The sequence below is a fragment of the Rhincodon typus genome, chromosome 21 (assembly GCF_021869965.1).
Source record: "Rhincodon typus isolate 14 chromosome 21, sRhiTyp1.1, whole genome shotgun sequence".
Classification (NCBI taxonomy): Eukaryota; Metazoa; Chordata; class Chondrichthyes; order Orectolobiformes; family Rhincodontidae; genus Rhincodon; species Rhincodon typus.
The window spans coordinates 28,631,785-28,649,943 of record NC_063352.1 but is presented as its reverse complement, the minus strand read 5'-3'; the positions used below and the strand labels follow the sequence as shown (position 1 = coordinate 28,649,943).

The window sequence follows — 18,159 nt, the reverse complement described above, 5'->3', positions numbered from 1 at the left end:
TTTTCACCCAGCTAAGAGAACATTTTATGGCATCCTTCATGAACTCGATTCTTTAACAGTTGCTTAGTGGTGTGACTAAAGAAATGTTTGTTGTCAGTCCTGGAAAAATCTCTGATCTTTCACTGCACACACAAGAGGATATCGAATAAACCACATTCAGCTGTGGTCTGGTCCTGATGGTGAGATGTGGTTTAATCTGAAGGGAAATCAGCAGCTGCACTGAGAAATTCACTTTTTGATCAATTGCAGATTAATGCTCAAGTATGCATATGATGTCAGACCAGCTTTTACTCCATATCTTGTTCTTTCCTTACTTTCTCTCTCGATCACTTTCTATTCATCTCACTATTGCTTTCTCAATCAGTCTGCATCTCTTGCTTTCATTTTTCTCATTCTGTTTCAGCCTCATTCCCGCTCTGTGTTTTCCCTTCTGGTTCTCTCCTGTCTTGGTTGGTTGTTGAAATTCTCTTCTGCCATATTAAGCTCCAGGACTGAGAAACTGCCCACGACTCAATGGCTCACACTTCATCTATTCAACGTGAGAAGAGTCAGGACCACCAGAAACTGACAGAGAAGCTAATGTCCAGCGACCTCACATAATGCCAGTACTTCATTGGGATAAACAGGACCTCTCCTGGCCTCAGTATGCATTCCTGGAAATCAGCCAATTTAAACTCTGGAAAATTGACCAAATCTGGGTTCTCCACATCCACCTGAAAATAACAGAAATACTGGTAAGCTGAAGCTGGGATCAGTTTAATCAGCCTAATCAGAAAGTCAATATATCCGTGGTTAGCTAGGACCATAGGACTAATACACTGTCCATTCACTAGATTCAATTCCCTGCCTTCACATCTCACTGCATGATTACCCAATCAGAGGCAACCATCTAAAGCTGTACCAGACTTTATACACCTTTTGCCCTATAATGCCCTGAACTAAACTTCTGATCATTTATCTGCTTCATAACTAAGGCTATGTCAGCCCCAATGACATCACTCCTCTCTGCCCACTTCTGTAATCCTGTACTTTAGCTCCTCCCAACATCAGAAAGCTGCTTTCTTACCTGGCTGGTGTTGTGCAATAGCTGGGTTGGATGGGGATACAGTCTTGCAGTTTCTGCTGGGGAATACAGACGGATATATTTCTGTCCCACCACCTGCAAGAGAGAGAATGGTTTAATGTTTCTCATACAGATAAAAGAAACTGTGTAGTAGACTGTTTACCTGCTCTTAGTGGTGTCAGTAGTTGCCTCTTGGGCCTAACACAAGTGGTCATTCTATCTTTGTGAATTCAGACAACTGGTGAGAGTGTGTGCACGCACCATGCACACTTACAGAAATATGTGCACATAGACTCAAATACACGCACACACAGAAGAGAAAATTTTACAAGATCTCCTACTAGAAAACTAACATTTTCCACTGGAGTGTGGTTCAAATTGGATCATCACTTGCAAATTAACATCTAATCCCTCTAGGTGTCTGTAAATGATAAGAGCACCTGATTAGGTACATAGTCAACATAATGCTAACAAACCTTTCATTATCATTCAACATCCCACCCCTTGACTAAAGTTTGGTGGCACTGTATATAAAAGACACAACATAGTCTCCATGATGATACTGGGTTCTCACTGCAGTGTGGAAAGCAGCCACCAACTAGAGCAAGCCTGGTGGCCAGAAAATCATCTGCTTCAAACTGAAGTTGCAAGAACTTTAAATGGCACAGTGCAGACTATATGATGACTTTATGTTGACAAACTCCCTGTCTCCTTCACATTTCATTTTCACCTTTATCATGTAGACTTAACTCTTACGATAATACTTCACTATACAGGCAAAGGGTAGGGTAATCATTGGTTATTTTTTAGTCCAGTCATTTTATTAAATAATTCTGGGGTTTTGTTTGCACTTTGCAGCCTGGATGGCTTGTTATTAATTGATGTCTGAAAACTACCCTGGTTATTGTAGCTTAATTGGATTTGTCCCCATAATGTTACAATTTAATTCAAAAGTTAAAGGCAAAATTCTGTGGTTGCCAGAATTCAGTAATAAAACCCAAAACCGTGGGAGAAACTCAACAGGTCTGGCAGCAACTATGGACAGAGAAACAGAGTTAATGTTTCAAGTACAACATAACTCTTCTTCAGAACTGATGAAGTTGTTACCAACAAACTTCAGCTTTTCTCCAATTCTTTTTAACTTTGGTCCTGCCCTCGATGATGGGTTTTGGCTGTTCCTTGGATCTCACCACAATTTAGCCATTACCTTAGGCCACTCACCCTAGTCTGGCCCTATCTTGCTTCAATGCCAATATGTATTTGCAGTATATGTTGATTTTGTTTCTGCACTAACCTGTGTCAGGAAGTTTTGTTGTGGGTCCTGGTGTAAGGGTGAAATTGTTCCCATGGGCCCAAACCAGGCGCTTATGGTGATCTCATCTTCATCAGTGTCTCCTAGACAACAGTAATCTGGTATGTCGATGTCCTGTCGCAACTCTGGGATCTACAGAAAAAAACAAACTTAGTTTAACCAGCTCAACATGTAAAAAAAAATCAACTCTATCCAGGTTTACACAAACAGTGGATGAGTTGGCCAGATGCTGCTGGCAGTTATGGAATAGTTTGTACAGAGAAAATGCCTCACCTGTTCAAATAGTTGATGTTGTGCTAGATATCCAATGGGCTCCTGCTCCACCTGTAGGAGGAATCAGAAATTCAACAATTACATGTTACACATTAGTGATTGGGCAAGTAACATATAGTGTGTAGTCCGTGCTATCAGCTCTATACATACTCAGTGGTCAATATCTCCATTTGTGTGGAATCAGTTCCAATAAACACATCAAGATTTCCAGTTAAACTGCAAGTTAGAATTGCTCAGTTAGCTAGAGTTCCAGAAAACACGATGCCGTTATGCAAGACTGGGGTTTATATGATAATAAAATCATTCAGCATTTACACTGCAGTGTTCTCCACTGACAGAAAGCATCACAGAACAGAGGGCATCTGAGCAGTGGAGATTCAGAGAAAATGTGAAAGATGTTAGAAAGCAGAACCAAGATGATGGATGATGAGATGGAGTTCAGAAAGCTCTAAGGAGAGACTGTAAGCCAAAAGGGTGAGAATTCTCGAGATCAGGGTATAATGAGGAGTACGCAACGAGTGACAATCAGAAGCACACCTAAGATGGATGACTGCAGGGAATTAGAGAAAAATAGGTTGACCCTTGAGATAACAAAGGCATGAATGAGAATAAGTATCGTGTAGGTATAGAAAGGAGTTCCTTGAAAGTGTCAGCATCTTCAGCTTTTCTATTGATGACTTGTTTTCAAAATCTATAAATTCTGTACCATTATTCCTCAATTTCAGAAACATTGGTATGCAATTAAAATTATATTGCAGATAGCATGGATGTATTAGCTGGCTTTTAAAATTACTTAACATTAGGAACACATTGGCTTCAAACAACTATTGATATCGGGAACAAAAACAGAAGTTGCTGGCAAAGCTCAGCAGGTCTGGCAGCATTTGTGAAGAAAAACAAATCAAAGTTAACGTTTTGAGTCCGGTGACCCTTCCTCAGAACTCCATTTCTGAGGAAGGGTCACCGGACCCGAAACATTAACTCTGATTTTTTTCTTCACAGATGCTGTCAGACCTGCTGAGCTTTTCCAGCAACTTCTATTTTTGTTCCTGATTTACAGCATCCGCAGTTCTTTCCGTTTTTATTGATATCGGGAAACTGACCTGGTCCAAAATATATTTCTCAGTGAATTCATTCACAGTCATCAGGGTCTGGGACCATTGTTCATCTGTGTAACGAGAACCCAATTCTACTGGCACAGTGCGACAGCCTGCGATTTCACGGATGTACTCCACGCTGCGAAGAACACAGTCAATTTCTCTATGAAAGTCAGGATATTTATGGCTGAATACAAGTCACCTAATATACTGAACGACTTCAATCCTGAGAATGCCTGGGTGCAGTAACAAATTTAACACTGCCAGGGCAGTTATACCATTGATTAAATACATACTAAAGTTCTCTCTATGCTATTTGACATTTCTAGCACAGAAAACTGTTGATTTTCTATCTAGGATGATGGTTTAACCAAGAAATCTGAATGAAAGATAAGAGGTACTACACTACCAATATTTCCTCCAAATGGGCACTTCTTTTCCTTCAGGCTGATCTGGAATCATGTACTGAGGTAAAAATATCGGAATTTAATCCTATACAGTACCTAGTCTTTCTCCATGGTCTGCATTCTCTGGGTGCAGCACCAGGGCAGAAACAAAAGTCGCACTGCACTGCTGCTATGCTTGGATTGGAAGGACTTGGATATTGTTAACGGAAGAAAAATGACTGGTCTGTTGCTACCATGATGCATGGTATCACTACGCTGTAAGGTTACTGCAGATAGGATAATTAGTGCTCATTAATCAAACATTCACCCCAAAAGGCTTGCAAAGATGTACTGCAGCTCCAGAAAAACGTCCTTTACAACTTAACAATGGTACAGAATTAGTACTGTATTGTTGCAATAATATGGCATTTTATTCTCTTTATTTAATAGGAAAGATGGAGCTCACTTACAGTTTAACCAATTTTTAATATGTTGGAGATTCTCAATGCCTATACATACCTCCATTTACAATCCCTCACAGCAGGCCAGTGATCAACAATTCCCTCCAGTATGACAGGTTTCTGTGGAATGAGATACTGTGTTCTGAAATGTTCCAGTGAAGGGCAGTGGACTCTTGGAACTCCCATTCCAGTTCTCATTTCTTGTACCAAAGGAAGAGAAACACTTAGCTTCTGAAATCACAAAATCAATTAAATTTTTTAAAAAGTCAGGACCGGTCAGTGATTGGTGTCAATCCCGCGTTCAGTTTCTGCCGAATTTCACCCAATTTATGAGGAAATGCATTTCCCAACTAACTGGCTAAGTTTGACCTCTCCATTCTCCAGTTTTCTATTCTGAAATGAATACAGGAGTTGCTGGTTGGATAAAGCATAACATCCATCAAATTCTACCATCCTAGTAATTGAGTTATGCAACAACAGTCGAGTTGTTGACCAGAGCTTGATTAATTAATCTAATGCAGGCTCATACACAAGGTGAGAAAAATGCCCAGTGGCTGTTTCACTCTGTACAGCTTTGGAAACCATAGATCCAAAATCACCTGCATCATTCAAACTGAAAACATTCACCATCCTCCTCTCCTGTCACCAATCATCTTCGCAATATCCAGCTAGCCTGCTGTGGACCAAAGTAAAAACAGAGTGTTTGCATATTTGGGCAGAGGGGTGTGGAAGACGCGCTGGGTTTGATTTAGGATCCAGCCTTGTCCCAAACTCTCAACATTTTTTAAAAAAAAAGTGAGCATCACTGACAAGGCCAACATTTATCGCCCATCCCCAACTACTGCCAAGACCATTTCAGAGATCAGTGAAAAATCAACCACATCCCTGTGGGTCTGGGTCACATGTAGACCAGACCACATAGGGATGGCGGATTTCCTTCTCTAGAGTCATACAGTGTGGAAACAGACCATTTGGCTGATCAGGTTTCCTAAACTGAAGTAGCCAGGATATAGATGCTACAGGAAGGATAGAAAAGGGAACAAGAGAGGAGGGGGAGTAGCGTTTTTAAGTTAGGGATAGCATTCCAGCTGTACTTAGGGAGGATATTCCTGGGAATATGCCCAGTGAAGTTATTTGGATGGAACTGAGATATAAGAAAGAGACAATCACCTTATTGGGATTGTATTACAGGCCCCCAATAGTCATCAGGAAATTGTGAAGCAAATTTGTAAGGAGATCTCAGATCTTTCTGAAGAAGGGTCCTGACCTGAAACATCAGCTTTCCTGCTCCTCTGATGCTGCCTGGCCTGCTGTGTTCCTCCAGCTCCACATGGTGTTATCTCTGACTCCAGCATTGGCAGTTCTTACCATCTTTGGATGGAGAGGAATTCGTTAACTGTGTACAAGAGATTTTTTTTATTCAATACGTGGATGTACCTACTAGAGGAGGAATAAAAGAATAAACTTCTTTTGAGAAGTTAGGCAGGGCAAGTGACTGAGTTGTCAGTGGGGGAGCACTTTGGGGCCAAAGATCATAATTTTATTAGTTTTGAAATAGCTATGGAAAAGGATAGACCTGATCTAAAAGCTGAAGTTCTAAATTGGAGTAAGGCCAATTTTGACGATATTAGGCAAGAACTTTCAAAAGTTGATTGGGAGAGGCTATTCACAGGTAAAAGGTGGGAAAGTGGGAAGCCTTCAAAAACAGGATAATGAGAGTCCAAAAGGCAGAATGTTCCTGCCAGTGAGAAGGGCAAGGCTCGTAGGTGTGGGAAATGCTGGACGACTAGAGAAATTGAGGCGCTGGTCAAGAACAAGGTGGCATATGTCAGGTATAGACAGCTGGAATCAAGTGAATCCCTAGAGAAATACAAGGGTAGTCGGAGTAAACTGAAGATGGAAACCAGGAGGGCAAAAAAGGGGGCATGAGATAGCTTTGGCAAATAGGGTTAAGGAGAAGCCAAAGAGATTCTACAAATACATTAAGGGTAGAAGTGTAACTCGTGAGGAATAGGGCCATTTAAAGAGCAATGAGGTCATGTGTGTGTTGAACCTCAGGAGATGGGTGAGATACTAAGTGAGTATTTTGTGCTGTTATGTACTGTGGAGAAGGCTTTGGAAGCTAGTGAGCTTGGAGAAATAGATAGTAATATCGCGAAAAATGTTCACTTTACATAGGTGGTGGTGCTGGATGTCTTAAAATGTATAAAGGATAGACAAATGCCCGGGACCTAATCAGGTGTATCCTAGAATTTTGTGGGAAGCTAGGGAAGTGATTTCTGGGCCACTTGCTAAGATATTTGTATCATAGCCATGGGTGAAGTGCTGAAAGACTGGAGGGTGGCTAATGTGATGCCACTATTTCAGAAAGGTGGCAAGACAAAACGAGGGAACTATACACCGGTGAGACGTCAGTGGTGGGAAATTTGTTGGAAGGGGTTCCGAGGGACAGAGTTTACACGTTTGGAAAGGCAAGGACTGATTAGGGATAGCCAACATGGCTTTGTGCGTGGGATGTCATGTCTAACTTGATTGAGTTTTTCGAAGAAGTGACAAAGAAGATTGATGAAGGCAGAATGGTGGACGATTTCTACGTGGACTTCAACAAGTTAGATGTTCTTTAGGATAACCTGTACTTGGTTGCCATCTTGTAAGCGTCTACTGTCAAGTATCCACGTGTGGAGACATGTTGAGGTATAGCTCTGAAGACATCACATCTTGGTTAGTGTGGCCAGCTCAGCCTCACTGCCTGGATTCTCAAAAGAAGAGTGCTGAACTTGTTGAGCTATGCCAAAGTTAAATGCCTTCTTCCTGTAATTTTAGTCTTGCAGATGGTGGAGATGTTTTAATGGCTCAGAAGGTGAACCATTGTCATAGTGTACTGCCCTTATCCTTTTCTTATAACCATGCTGTTAATGCTGATGGTCTCTGTGTTAGACTGACCAGGTAAGATTATTAGCACAGACCAGGTATTGCACTTTTCTTTCTGGATTTGTAGTGTTCAGCCGCTTACCTATCAGCTAAACTATCAGAGGAAGGCTTTACATGTGTTTCTTAGTAATGGTCCAGTGACATCCATAATTTCCCAAACATGGAATCTTTAAATCACAGAACCTAACCAAAATGAAAATTTTGTTTTATCCACTTCTCTGAAATTGATTGGGATTTAGAAGAGGTATTAAAAGTTTTTGTTAGCGCTAAAGTTGGTGTTGATAATGCAAACAGTCTTTGTCAAATTGGAGGCCAGAAAATGCATCTCTTAAAACAGCATGACATTTTTGAACCATGCGAACAGTGGACTGCTTTGAGGAAACTAATCTGGGCTGCATTATTTTTTCTGCGGATTGCAAAGGTTAAAGAATGCTGAGATATTTCTGGGAAATCCAGTGTTTGTTTTCTTTTCTCTAGTTGAAATCATTCTCCAGCAAATAGCACTAGAACAGATGAAAATAAATTATGAAACTTGTTTCTTTCCTAAATAATTATACTTAGGACATTTATTTTCAAACAAAAAACAAGAGATGGCATGGTGGCTCAGTGGTTAGCACTTCTGCCTCCAAGCACCGGGGACCTGGGTTTGATTCCATCCCTGGGTGACTGTGTGGAGTTTGCATGTTCTCCCTGTGTCTGCATGTGTTTCCTCCAGGTGCTCAGGTTTCCTTCCCCAGTCCAAAGATGTACACATTAGGTGGATTAGCCATGCTAGATTGTCCATAGTTTCTAGGGACCTGCAGGGTAGGTGGATTAGCCAAGGGAAATGCAGGGTTAGGATGGGGGAGGGGAGTCTTGGTGGGCTGCTCTTTGGAGGGCCAGTGTGTTCTTGATGGGCTGAATGGCCTGCTTTCACACCGTATGGATCCTATGATTCTAAGGCGTTTGACAAGGTTCTGCATGGTAGACTGGCTAGCAAGGTTAGATCACATGGAATCCAGGGAGAGCCAGTCATTGGACACAAAATTGGCCTGAAGGAAGAAGACAGAGGGTTGTTTTGCTGGGTCTTCTGCTTTATGTCATTTATATAAATGATTTGGATGTTAATATACGAGGAATGGTTATTAAATTAGCAGATGACATCAAAATTGGTGGTATAATTTGAACAGTGATCAAGAAGTGGCAGATGGAGTTTAATTTAGATAAATGTGAGGTTTCCATTTTGGCCAGGACTTATAACACTTAATAGTAGGGTCCTGTGGAGTATTGACGTACAGACAGACACAAGAGTGCAGCTTCATCGTTCCTTGAAAGTGGAGTAGCAGATAGAGAGCGTAGTGATGTAGGCGTTTGGTACGCTTGCCTTTATTGATCAATGCATTGAGTATACTGACATTGTTCTGTACAGTCGCAACATGACATCCCTTTGGTGAGGCCACTTTTGGAATACAGCATTCAATTCTAGCCTCCCTAGGAAAGATGTTGTTCTATACAGTCATACAGCACAAAAACAGGCTCTTTGGCCCAACTTGTCCATGCTGACCAGAATTCTTAAACTGAATTAGTCCCATTTGCCTGCGTTTGGCCCATATCCTTCAAAAGCCTTCCCATCCATGAACCTGTCCAAATGTTATTTCAACGTTGTAACTGTACTCACCTCTACCACTTCCTCTGGCAGCTTGTTCCATATACGCTCCACCCTCTGGGAGAAACAGCTGCCTCTCAGGTCAGTTTTAAATCTTTCCCCTCTTAGCTTTAACCTATGCCCTCTAGTTTTGGAAGTCCTTACCCTGGGGGAAAGACCTTGGGTATTCACCTTATCAATGCCCCTCATGACTTTATAAATCTTTATGAGCTCATGCCTGAACCTCCTACACTCCAGGGAAAAAAGGTCCCAACCTATTCAGCTTCTCCTCCTAACTCAAACCCTCCTATCTCAGTAATATTCTTGTAAATCTTTTTTGCATCCTTTCCAGTTTAATAACTCGCTATAAAGCAAAGCAAGTTAATTCTTAGGTTTGGGATTGTTAATAAGAAAGTCACTCTGCAGTTTTCCATTTCCATTTCCAGTACCGCCCATCATTTCACTTCTCTCCTCACTTTACAACCAATTAGTATCGCATTATGGGCAACAGTGCCTTATACTTGTGTTGTGAAACTATCTCATTCTCATTTCCCTTCCGATTTAGTACACACAGCAGTCTTCCCTCCCGTTACTATTATTCTAATGTACCACCCATTCCAGGCCCCACCATTATGAGATTTAAATGGCAAAAATACTTACTGAATTGTCTGCTTGTTCTCTCCATTCTTAACATTTTCTAAATATAGAGACAAGTGGCTGAATATAAACAGTACCTTTCTGCTTGATTCCTGATAGCATGCAGCATCTTCTAAAGGCCTTTTCCCAGCAGTGTTGTACCTCTGAAGAACTCTGACCAGTCTGTTGAGAATGTTGTCCAATATGATTGCCCCCATCAACAAACCCATGTCACAAGTTTTTATTGCCTCACTAACTGTTGCTTCATCCTTGCACAAACAAACAGCTTTAAACAGACAGCCATGAGAATACACCCTCCTCCACTCCTTATCCACCTCCCTCCAAGTTCCAATATTGAGCTTCTCCCAAGAGAAATCCACAATAGTCTGACAGAGCTGCAGGCACTTGTCTATGTCCTGGCCTTTGTACAGTAATTCCACTGTTTTTCTTAATAAGAATACAAGGCTCTTATCCACTGTATTGTCAAACTGTAAATTGAAATCTTCCAATCTGGGTGGCAAAACTGCCACTACCTGTTCCCAAAGACAATGCATCTGTTAATGGGTTTCACTTCATTTGCAAATCAGCACAATTCAGTGAGAAGACAAGCTACTTGGCAGTTGATGGCAGCACATTTCAGAGATTAAATGAACAAAGAAATTATCCAGTTCTAAGGAAGGGTCACCGGACCCAAAACGTTAACTCTGAATTTTTCTTCACAGTTACTGCCAGACCTGCTGAGCCTTTCTAGCAACTTCTGTTTTTGTTCCTGATTTACAGCATCCGCAGTTCTTTCGGTTTTTAATGAAATTATCCAATATGCCAAGAATCTGATACTCGGATAATGTTTTTCACATTCAGTAATTACGATGAACTCAGCGTTTGTAGCTTTGTTCTGGTCTTCATTGGCTCACCAGACTTCCACTGTGGAGATGATCCTAGACAAACCAACACAAATTGAAATGACTGTTCTATTAAAATTGACAGACTATAATTAAACCTGGGTTATGAGGCTACAGAGCAACTTTTCACAAGACTATCAAACAAAACTAGAATTGCATTTCCTCTTTCAAGTTGTGCATTTGTAATTTTTCTTCTCAAGCCATTTTTATCAATGTATTACCACCAAAGTCTCTGGAAGCTTATCCATATGGTCATCTTTCATAGTGACTCGTTAAAGCATTTGCTCATCCAATGGAAGCATTTTTGATGCAATCTCATTAATTATTGATACACAAGGATTAATTGTTGATATTCATTCATGTGTTGTAAAGAGCCTTCTGTTTACAGAATAGTCAATGCAACTCAACTGACATTTCAAAGCTGCAGTCTTCCTGATGGGCTTACTAACCTGTTCCCATTTAGAGGAGAAATGAATGACTGGAATAGAAAAATAACCCCCTTTCTACCTCTTTCCTTCTTAAATGCTGTTTCTGCTAGCTCGTTTTCCACAGGGTTACAGCAAAATCTCCACCCCTCCAGCCACCATTCTCTCTTTGCACCACCCTTCTGGAGGTTGGCAGCTGCACTGAAAGTGAAGAGTAATGGCACATTACATTTAAATATATATAAAAATAGTTCAAATAGCCTGTTACAAGGGTGTGTATCTCCTGCACTATGAATGAATGAAGATGATTTTAAAAGGATGCATTGTACAGCAGAGTTGCCATCTCATCCACTGTTCACTTTTACTGCTCACAATTAGAGTTGGAAAAGTTAAACAAGCAAGGGCAATTAACAACTGAAAACAAAACTAGAAATCTGGTATATGCACCAACTTACAAGTGACTGGGCTACACACTGCAGCCATTTTCCAGGTTCACACCTCAGCTTATGCTATTAGCTACTTACAGGCAGATCGATGGGAGAAATGCTGTTGGACCACATACTTTAGGTTAGAAGGACAAATTAAACTCAGGCGAGGGTTTCCCTTATTGATGCTTACTATCTTTCAATTCCTGTATGTAATAGGTGGGAAGGTCAGGAACAGAAAGATCTCCATTTGTGCAACACCATCCTCTATTGTAGAGTGTCCCAAAGCATTTTAAAGATAATCAAGTAGTTTGAAGGGTCATCACCATTGCAACATACGATACACAGCAACTAACTTCACATACAACAAGCCCCTATAAAGACCAATCCAATAACCAATAATCTGCTTTTTGGTAGAACTAGCAATGGAAATCTTTACGCCCACCTGAAGTGAGATAATGTGGGAATGGTACAACGTGTAAAAGGCAGTTAAACAATCTCACAAGCAATGCATCAGATTAACGCTCTGCAGTCCTGCCACATCCAGTCATGAATGGTGACGGACAAGTCAAATACCCTGAAGAGGAGCCTCCACAAAAAAAAAACTACACATTCTCAATGATGGGGATGCACAGGAATCGTTGTGAACGACAAGCTGAAGCAAATGCATGCACTATGAAGAGTTGAGTGGATGATCTTTCCAGGACTTTTGTGGTTCCCAGCTTAAAAGATGCCAGTCTTCAGCAAATCCAATATATTCTATGTATATCAAGGATTGGCTGAAGGCACAGGGAATGGAAATGGGCCATGAAACATATGGGTTACTAAGGCATGCACTCTAGAACTACCAATAGTCCTAGCCAAGATGTTCCAATAAAGCTACAACATAGATATTTATCTGACAGTGTGGAAAACTGCCCAGAAATTGTGTGGCCACAAAACTAAAATAAGGTAAACAAATTCTGGCCAATTCCTGCACCCTCAGTTCACTCTCAATCATCAGCAAAACTATGGTAAATATTGTCAACAGGTGTTATTAAACGATACTTCCACAACAACACTGCTGACCACTACTCACTTTACATTTTGTCATAAGCAATCAGTTCTAGACCTTAGAGGTCCTGAATTCCAGTTGTGAAGGGGAATCAAGAAGTCTCAACAAAATCAAAGTCTTCACTTGTCCGAGTAAAGACTGGCAGACATGAAAAAGGTTCGGTTCTTGGAGGCCAAATACCTCAGGCCCACGATATTGCCTCAGAGTAGATATATTCTAATCAACCTGTTCAGAAATGTTATTACACACCTTTGGAGTAGATGGGATTTGAACCTAGGCCTCTTGACTCAGAGGCAGGGATACTCCCCTGCCACAAGAATGCTTTTGTTGCAAGGTAGATATTTTCCTGATCAACCTGTTCAAAGCATTATAAACACACCACTGGAGGGAGTGGGACTTGAACCCAGGTCTCCTGGCTCAGAGGCAGGGACAATACAACAGTGCCACAAAAACTCTTTTGCTGCATGATACTGAATCAGGACCAATCATCTCCAGCTCCTTTAACAATGACTTTCACTCCAACAGAAGGTCAGAAGTGGGGATGTTTGCTGATGGTTGAACAATGTTCAGTACCATCTGCACTTCTTCAGATACGATAGCAATCTCTTCCTGTATGCAGCAAGAGCTAGAAAACGTTTGGTCTTTGGGTGATAAGTGGCAAGTAACACTTGTGCCATATAAATGACAGGCAATGACCATCTCCTTCAAAAGGGGAACTAACTAACATCCCTTGGTAGTCAACACCATTACCATCAGTGAAACCCTTGATCGTTAACATCCCATTTATAAAGTGATATGGGGACGATTCTCCACAACAATGCCTGCTCCCACATTTTCAGGGGCGATAAACCCTAAATATAAGTAACATACAGCAGTAACAGATGAATCAGTTCCCTTTACGGCAATTACAATTGTGAACTAATTCAGCAAATCCTTATATTAAGCAACATGTTATCTAACTACACATCATAAAACTTGCTTCTGAAAATCTAATGGAATGATTATGAGGTAGTAATGTGTGGCTAGGGAAAAAGGTCTCTCTGCACAGCCCACAGAGGAGACACTGAACCAGTATCAGCAAGTTATCTTCTAATTAGAATAGGCCTGTTCGAAAGTTAGTTAGGGTCTGCCTCAACTCAGAATAACAAAACGCAGCTGATGTGGAAAGTGGAGAAAAATACTTAGATTTATATCGTGCCGGTCAGGATCTCAGAACATTTTAAAGTGCTTAAGAGCTAACGCAGTGTTTTTGAACTATGGTAACTAGTTTAATTTAGGAAATATTGCAGCCAATTTGCATGCAGAAGCCCCCACAAATTACAATGTGAGTTACAATCAAGAGACAAATAACGGCTAGGACAACAGGATATCTTCCCAGTTGCTGTCTGAAACAATTCCATGTTTATGTGCACCCGAGGGGGACGATGAGTTTAACGTCTCAACAAAATAACAGCACTTCTGACAATGCAACTCTATCAGCACTGCTTTGGAGAGTCAGGCTAAATATTTGCGCTGATGAATCAACCTTCTGATTAAGAGTTGAAAGTGTTAACTTTGATAGTAGTCTCACTGGTGTCTATGGAGGTGCTCTTTCAAGGTTTGGGTTAAGGAACAAGGATGGGTCAGATAAAAATGAAAATTACTTTATATAATGGTCACGTTAAACCTAAGTCATGTCTTTCAAGCCAACATACAGCTGTTGAAAACTAGCACATAACCAGACCCTAATTAACACAAAGTTACCGAATAAATAACACAAAACTGTGCTGTCAAGTAAGCTGGGAACTTCTTGTATCTATTCCTTTTCGTGACTGGATTGTTAATCTCTACATTTGTTTGTCTACCTTGCATGACACTTTCAATTGCAATGTAGTATAAACAGATGTTCTTATCCGTATGTTCCTGGTTTATTCTAATATGTTTGACCTTCTCTTCATTTCAGGGCTTTATTTATCCTGCAACTTGCAACATGCTCAAGTTTGCAATCGTTTAATCAAACAACACTTTGTTAAAATTAAAGACTCAGGTTGACAAGAAAGAGAAAAACGCTTAAAGAAATAATGAATAAATGAGCAATATGGTATATTTGTCACAGATTGTGATTGTTGCCTCCACTCTGAATTCCTGATGCTGCTCTCGCTCTGGGCTGCTAGGGTCAGCGTGCCAAAAGGGCCAGGGTTAAGTTGTTTTGTGAAAAAAAAAGCACTTGCCATCTGGTGAACAGCACTGCATCTCCCCACTCAGTACCTTACTTTTTTTTTTGCCCTCTTGCCACACTTAACAAAAGAAGTGTGTGACATTAAGGGTCCTTGCTATCTTTGTAATTTTCCTGTGCAGTTTCTTAAAAGGTATGAGCATCAACAGCAACTGAGCTCTGGCGATGCATCACAGATGCACTCAGTTCTGTCTTCACTTACATCCACACGAGGGGCTCTTGTGATGCAGTGGGAATGTTCCGGCCTCAAAAAGCCAAAGAGTTGGAGTTCAAATCTCACCTGCTTCAAAAAGGTGTGTAATAACAGCTCTGAACAGGTTAAAAAATCTACATATATGCACTTTTAAGCAGGAGTTTTGGAAGTGTTCTAAAGAAACAAGCTTTGCTGATTTTCTCTCTGCTTGGTTGTATCAAGCTGGTATGTGTAGGTCTAATACAAATAAAAACAGAGGGATTACAATCAATCTAGGCAATGGACAAAACAATGGCCAAACCAATTCAGTCAATCTTGCAAGCCCTTCTCACTAACATCTGGAGTCATATGCCAAAATTAGGATGGTTGTCCCATAGTTAGGTTAAACAACAAAATCGTTCCTTTCAACCAGTGTCCCAATTTGGTATATCCACAATGACTGTTATCAATTTTTATAGATGCATCCTATCTGGATGCCTCACAGCTCGGTATGGAACAGTTCTGCCCAAGACTGCAGGAAATTACAGAAAGTTGTGAATGTAGCCCAGTCCACCATGAAACCCAGCCTTCCTTCCATTGACTCCATTTATACTTCCTCCTGCCTTAGGAAAGCAGCCAACATAATCAAAGACCCCTCCCAACCCGGTTATACTCTCTTCCACCCTCTTCCATCAAGCAGAAAGTATGAAAGTTTGAAAACATATCAACAGTTTTAAGAACAGCTTCTTCCCTGCTGTTAGCAGACTTATGAACTGACCTCTCATATTAAAATTGAGATTTCTCTGCACCTTCTCTGTAGCTGTAACACTATTTTTGCATTCTGTTCTATTTCCTTGAACTACTTAGGTACGATTTGTGGGGATAGCATGCAAAACAATACTTTTTAACTGTATCTCAATGCGTGTGACAATAACAAATTAAACCAAAAACTAACCTGGATACATCCTGATCTTCAGCAGAACAGACCTAGGTAGGAAGTGGCAAAAGTGATATGCAATGAAGTGTAAGTAACTCTGGGAGTTTGCAACATTAACTCTGTATTCCATTAAGTTTCATGGTGTTAAGCTGAACAAGGGCAACCTTTTGATTGCCATATATCACCCTTCTTCAGTTGATAAATCAGTACTCCTTCACACAGCACTATTTGGAAAAAATGCTGAAGGTAGCAAGAGGACAGGCTTATAATCTGGATATGTGACTTCAACACTACTATTAAAAAAGCCTTGGTAGCACAACTACTGACTGAGCTGGTTGAAACCTGAAGGACCCATGTACCAAACTGGACATGTTGCAGGTAAGAAGGTAACTAATACAAGGATAAAACCTCTAACACTGTCTTCATTAACCTAATCCATCATAGATCTTCTATCCATGATAGCTTGTGTACAACAACAGGGTCCAAATGGAGAATGTCTTCTTCAGTGTGGACACCTCATGGCACGAGCACCATATTTAGTGGGATAAAATCAGACTAGATCTTACACCAAGATATTTTGATAAGGTGTGAAACTTCTGAATATCAATATGCGGGATTTTGGGTGCATTTATACCAGGAACACAAAGTTAGTACACAGGTAAGCAAGCAATTAAGAAGGTAAGTGGCATACTAGCTTTTATTACAAACTGATTGGAGTAAAATTGCTATGAGTGCATTTGGCTTTGAAAAGACTACGTCAGGAGTACTGTGCATTGTTTTGGTCTCTATATCCAAGGAAGGATGTACTTGCACTGAAGGCAATATAGTGAAGGTTAACTAAATTTGATCCTCAGATAATGTTGTGATGTGATAAGAAGATAAGTAAATTGTGCCTGTAAAGTATTCCAGAGTTTAGGAAAATGAGAGGTGATTGCATTGAAACAGATTCTGAGAGAGGTGATGAGTTTTTTTTTCTTTATTCATTCACGGAATGAGGGTGTCGCTGGCTGGGCAGCATTTATTGCCCATCCCTAATTGCCCAGAGGGCAGTTAAGAGTCAACCACTTTGCTGTAGACCTGGAGTCACACGTAGACCAGACCAGGTAAGGCTAGCAGTTTCCTTCCCTAAAAGGACATTGGAAAAACCCATCTGGTTCACTAATAATTGGCAATCGATTCATGGTCATCATCAGACTCTTAATTCCAGATATTTATTAAAATCAAATTCCACCATCTGCCATGGCAGGATTCGAACCCCAGTTCCCAGAACGTTATCTGGTTTCTGGATTAACAGTCCAGCGATAATGTCACTAGGCCATCGCCTCCCTGTAAATGGTGAAAAGCTACTTTTCCTGGCTGGAGAGTCTAAAATTAGGGGGTTCAAGCTCAAGATAAAGGATTAGACATTAAGGATTGAGGAGAGGAGAAATTTCTCAAAGGATTGTGAATCTGAGAAATTGTTATGGATATTCCTCTGTTATGCATAGTTATGGCTTAAATAGACCTATGTTTGGTCTTTCAAGGAATCAAGGGCTTTGGAAAAGGCCTGAAACTGGAGTTAGGCACAATGTCAGCCATGATCGTACTACACAGTGGAGCATTCCCATGGGGCTGAATGGTGTACTCCTGCTCCTACTTCTTATATTCAGTGCAAAACTGGCTACATATGACATTGCTATAGGGCTTCAGAAGCAACAGATTGGTTTTCAACAAAATCCATAAACTGAAGGCCCAGCACATCCCTCAAATTACCATTATCAAACTCAGGGATCAATCCTGATTTAAGAAGTGTGATGCAGCATGTTAACAGCAGCACTTGGCAATTCTAAAAATAAGACGTGAACCTTTTGGAGCTACAACACAAGCCAAGTGCATGCTGAACATGCAGAAACAGCATACATTAGACACAAAACTCTGCAGTTCTGCCACATCCAGTTGTGGATGGTGTGTACAATTAAACAACTAACAGGAGGAGGAGATTGAATGATCATTCCCTATTGTCAAAAATGGCAGAGTCCATGAGTTGAATAAAAAACACAACACTAAAGCATTTACAACGACGTTTAGCCAAAAGTGCTAATTAGCTTTACAATCTTCAGTCAATTTAACTCACTCTACATAAAAGCAAAAAACAGTGAAAATATTGGAGCTAAGATAATAAGGTGTAGAGCTGGATGAACACAGCAGGCCAAGCAGCATCAGAGGAGCAGGAAAGCTGACGTTTCGGGTCTAGACCCTTCTTCAGA

The 18,159-nt window shown here is 40.7% G+C and overlaps 1 protein-coding gene across 6 annotated transcripts in view; it reads right to left on the bottom strand.

Moving 5' to 3' along the window:
- kdm8 (lysine (K)-specific demethylase 8) overlaps positions 1 to 18,159 on the bottom strand; it is a 31,652-nt gene continuing 13,493 nt past the window's right edge. For 3 of the 6 annotated variants that reach the window (XM_048609281.1, XM_048609282.1, XM_048609283.1), the window contains 8 exons: positions 15,932 to 15,963; positions 9,882 to 10,721; positions 4,651 to 4,823; positions 3,752 to 3,884; positions 2,649 to 2,699; positions 2,358 to 2,507; positions 1,067 to 1,159; positions 1 to 713 (listed from right to left, as the gene is read on the bottom strand). In XM_048609281.1, the coding sequence (XP_048465238.1) occupies positions 549 to 713; positions 1,067 to 1,159; positions 2,358 to 2,507; positions 2,649 to 2,699; positions 3,752 to 3,884; positions 4,651 to 4,823; positions 9,882 to 10,337 (1,221 nt within the window). In that variant the 5' untranslated portion in view covers positions 10,338 to 10,721; positions 15,932 to 15,963 and the 3' untranslated portion in view covers positions 1 to 548. Of the gene's footprint in view, positions 714 to 1,066; positions 1,160 to 2,357; positions 2,508 to 2,648; positions 2,700 to 3,751; positions 3,885 to 4,650; positions 4,824 to 9,881; positions 10,722 to 11,192; positions 12,978 to 15,931; positions 15,964 to 18,159 lie in introns of those variants that run through there. The other 3 variants (XM_048609285.1, XM_020519224.2, XM_048609286.1) reach the window with 3 other exon arrangements.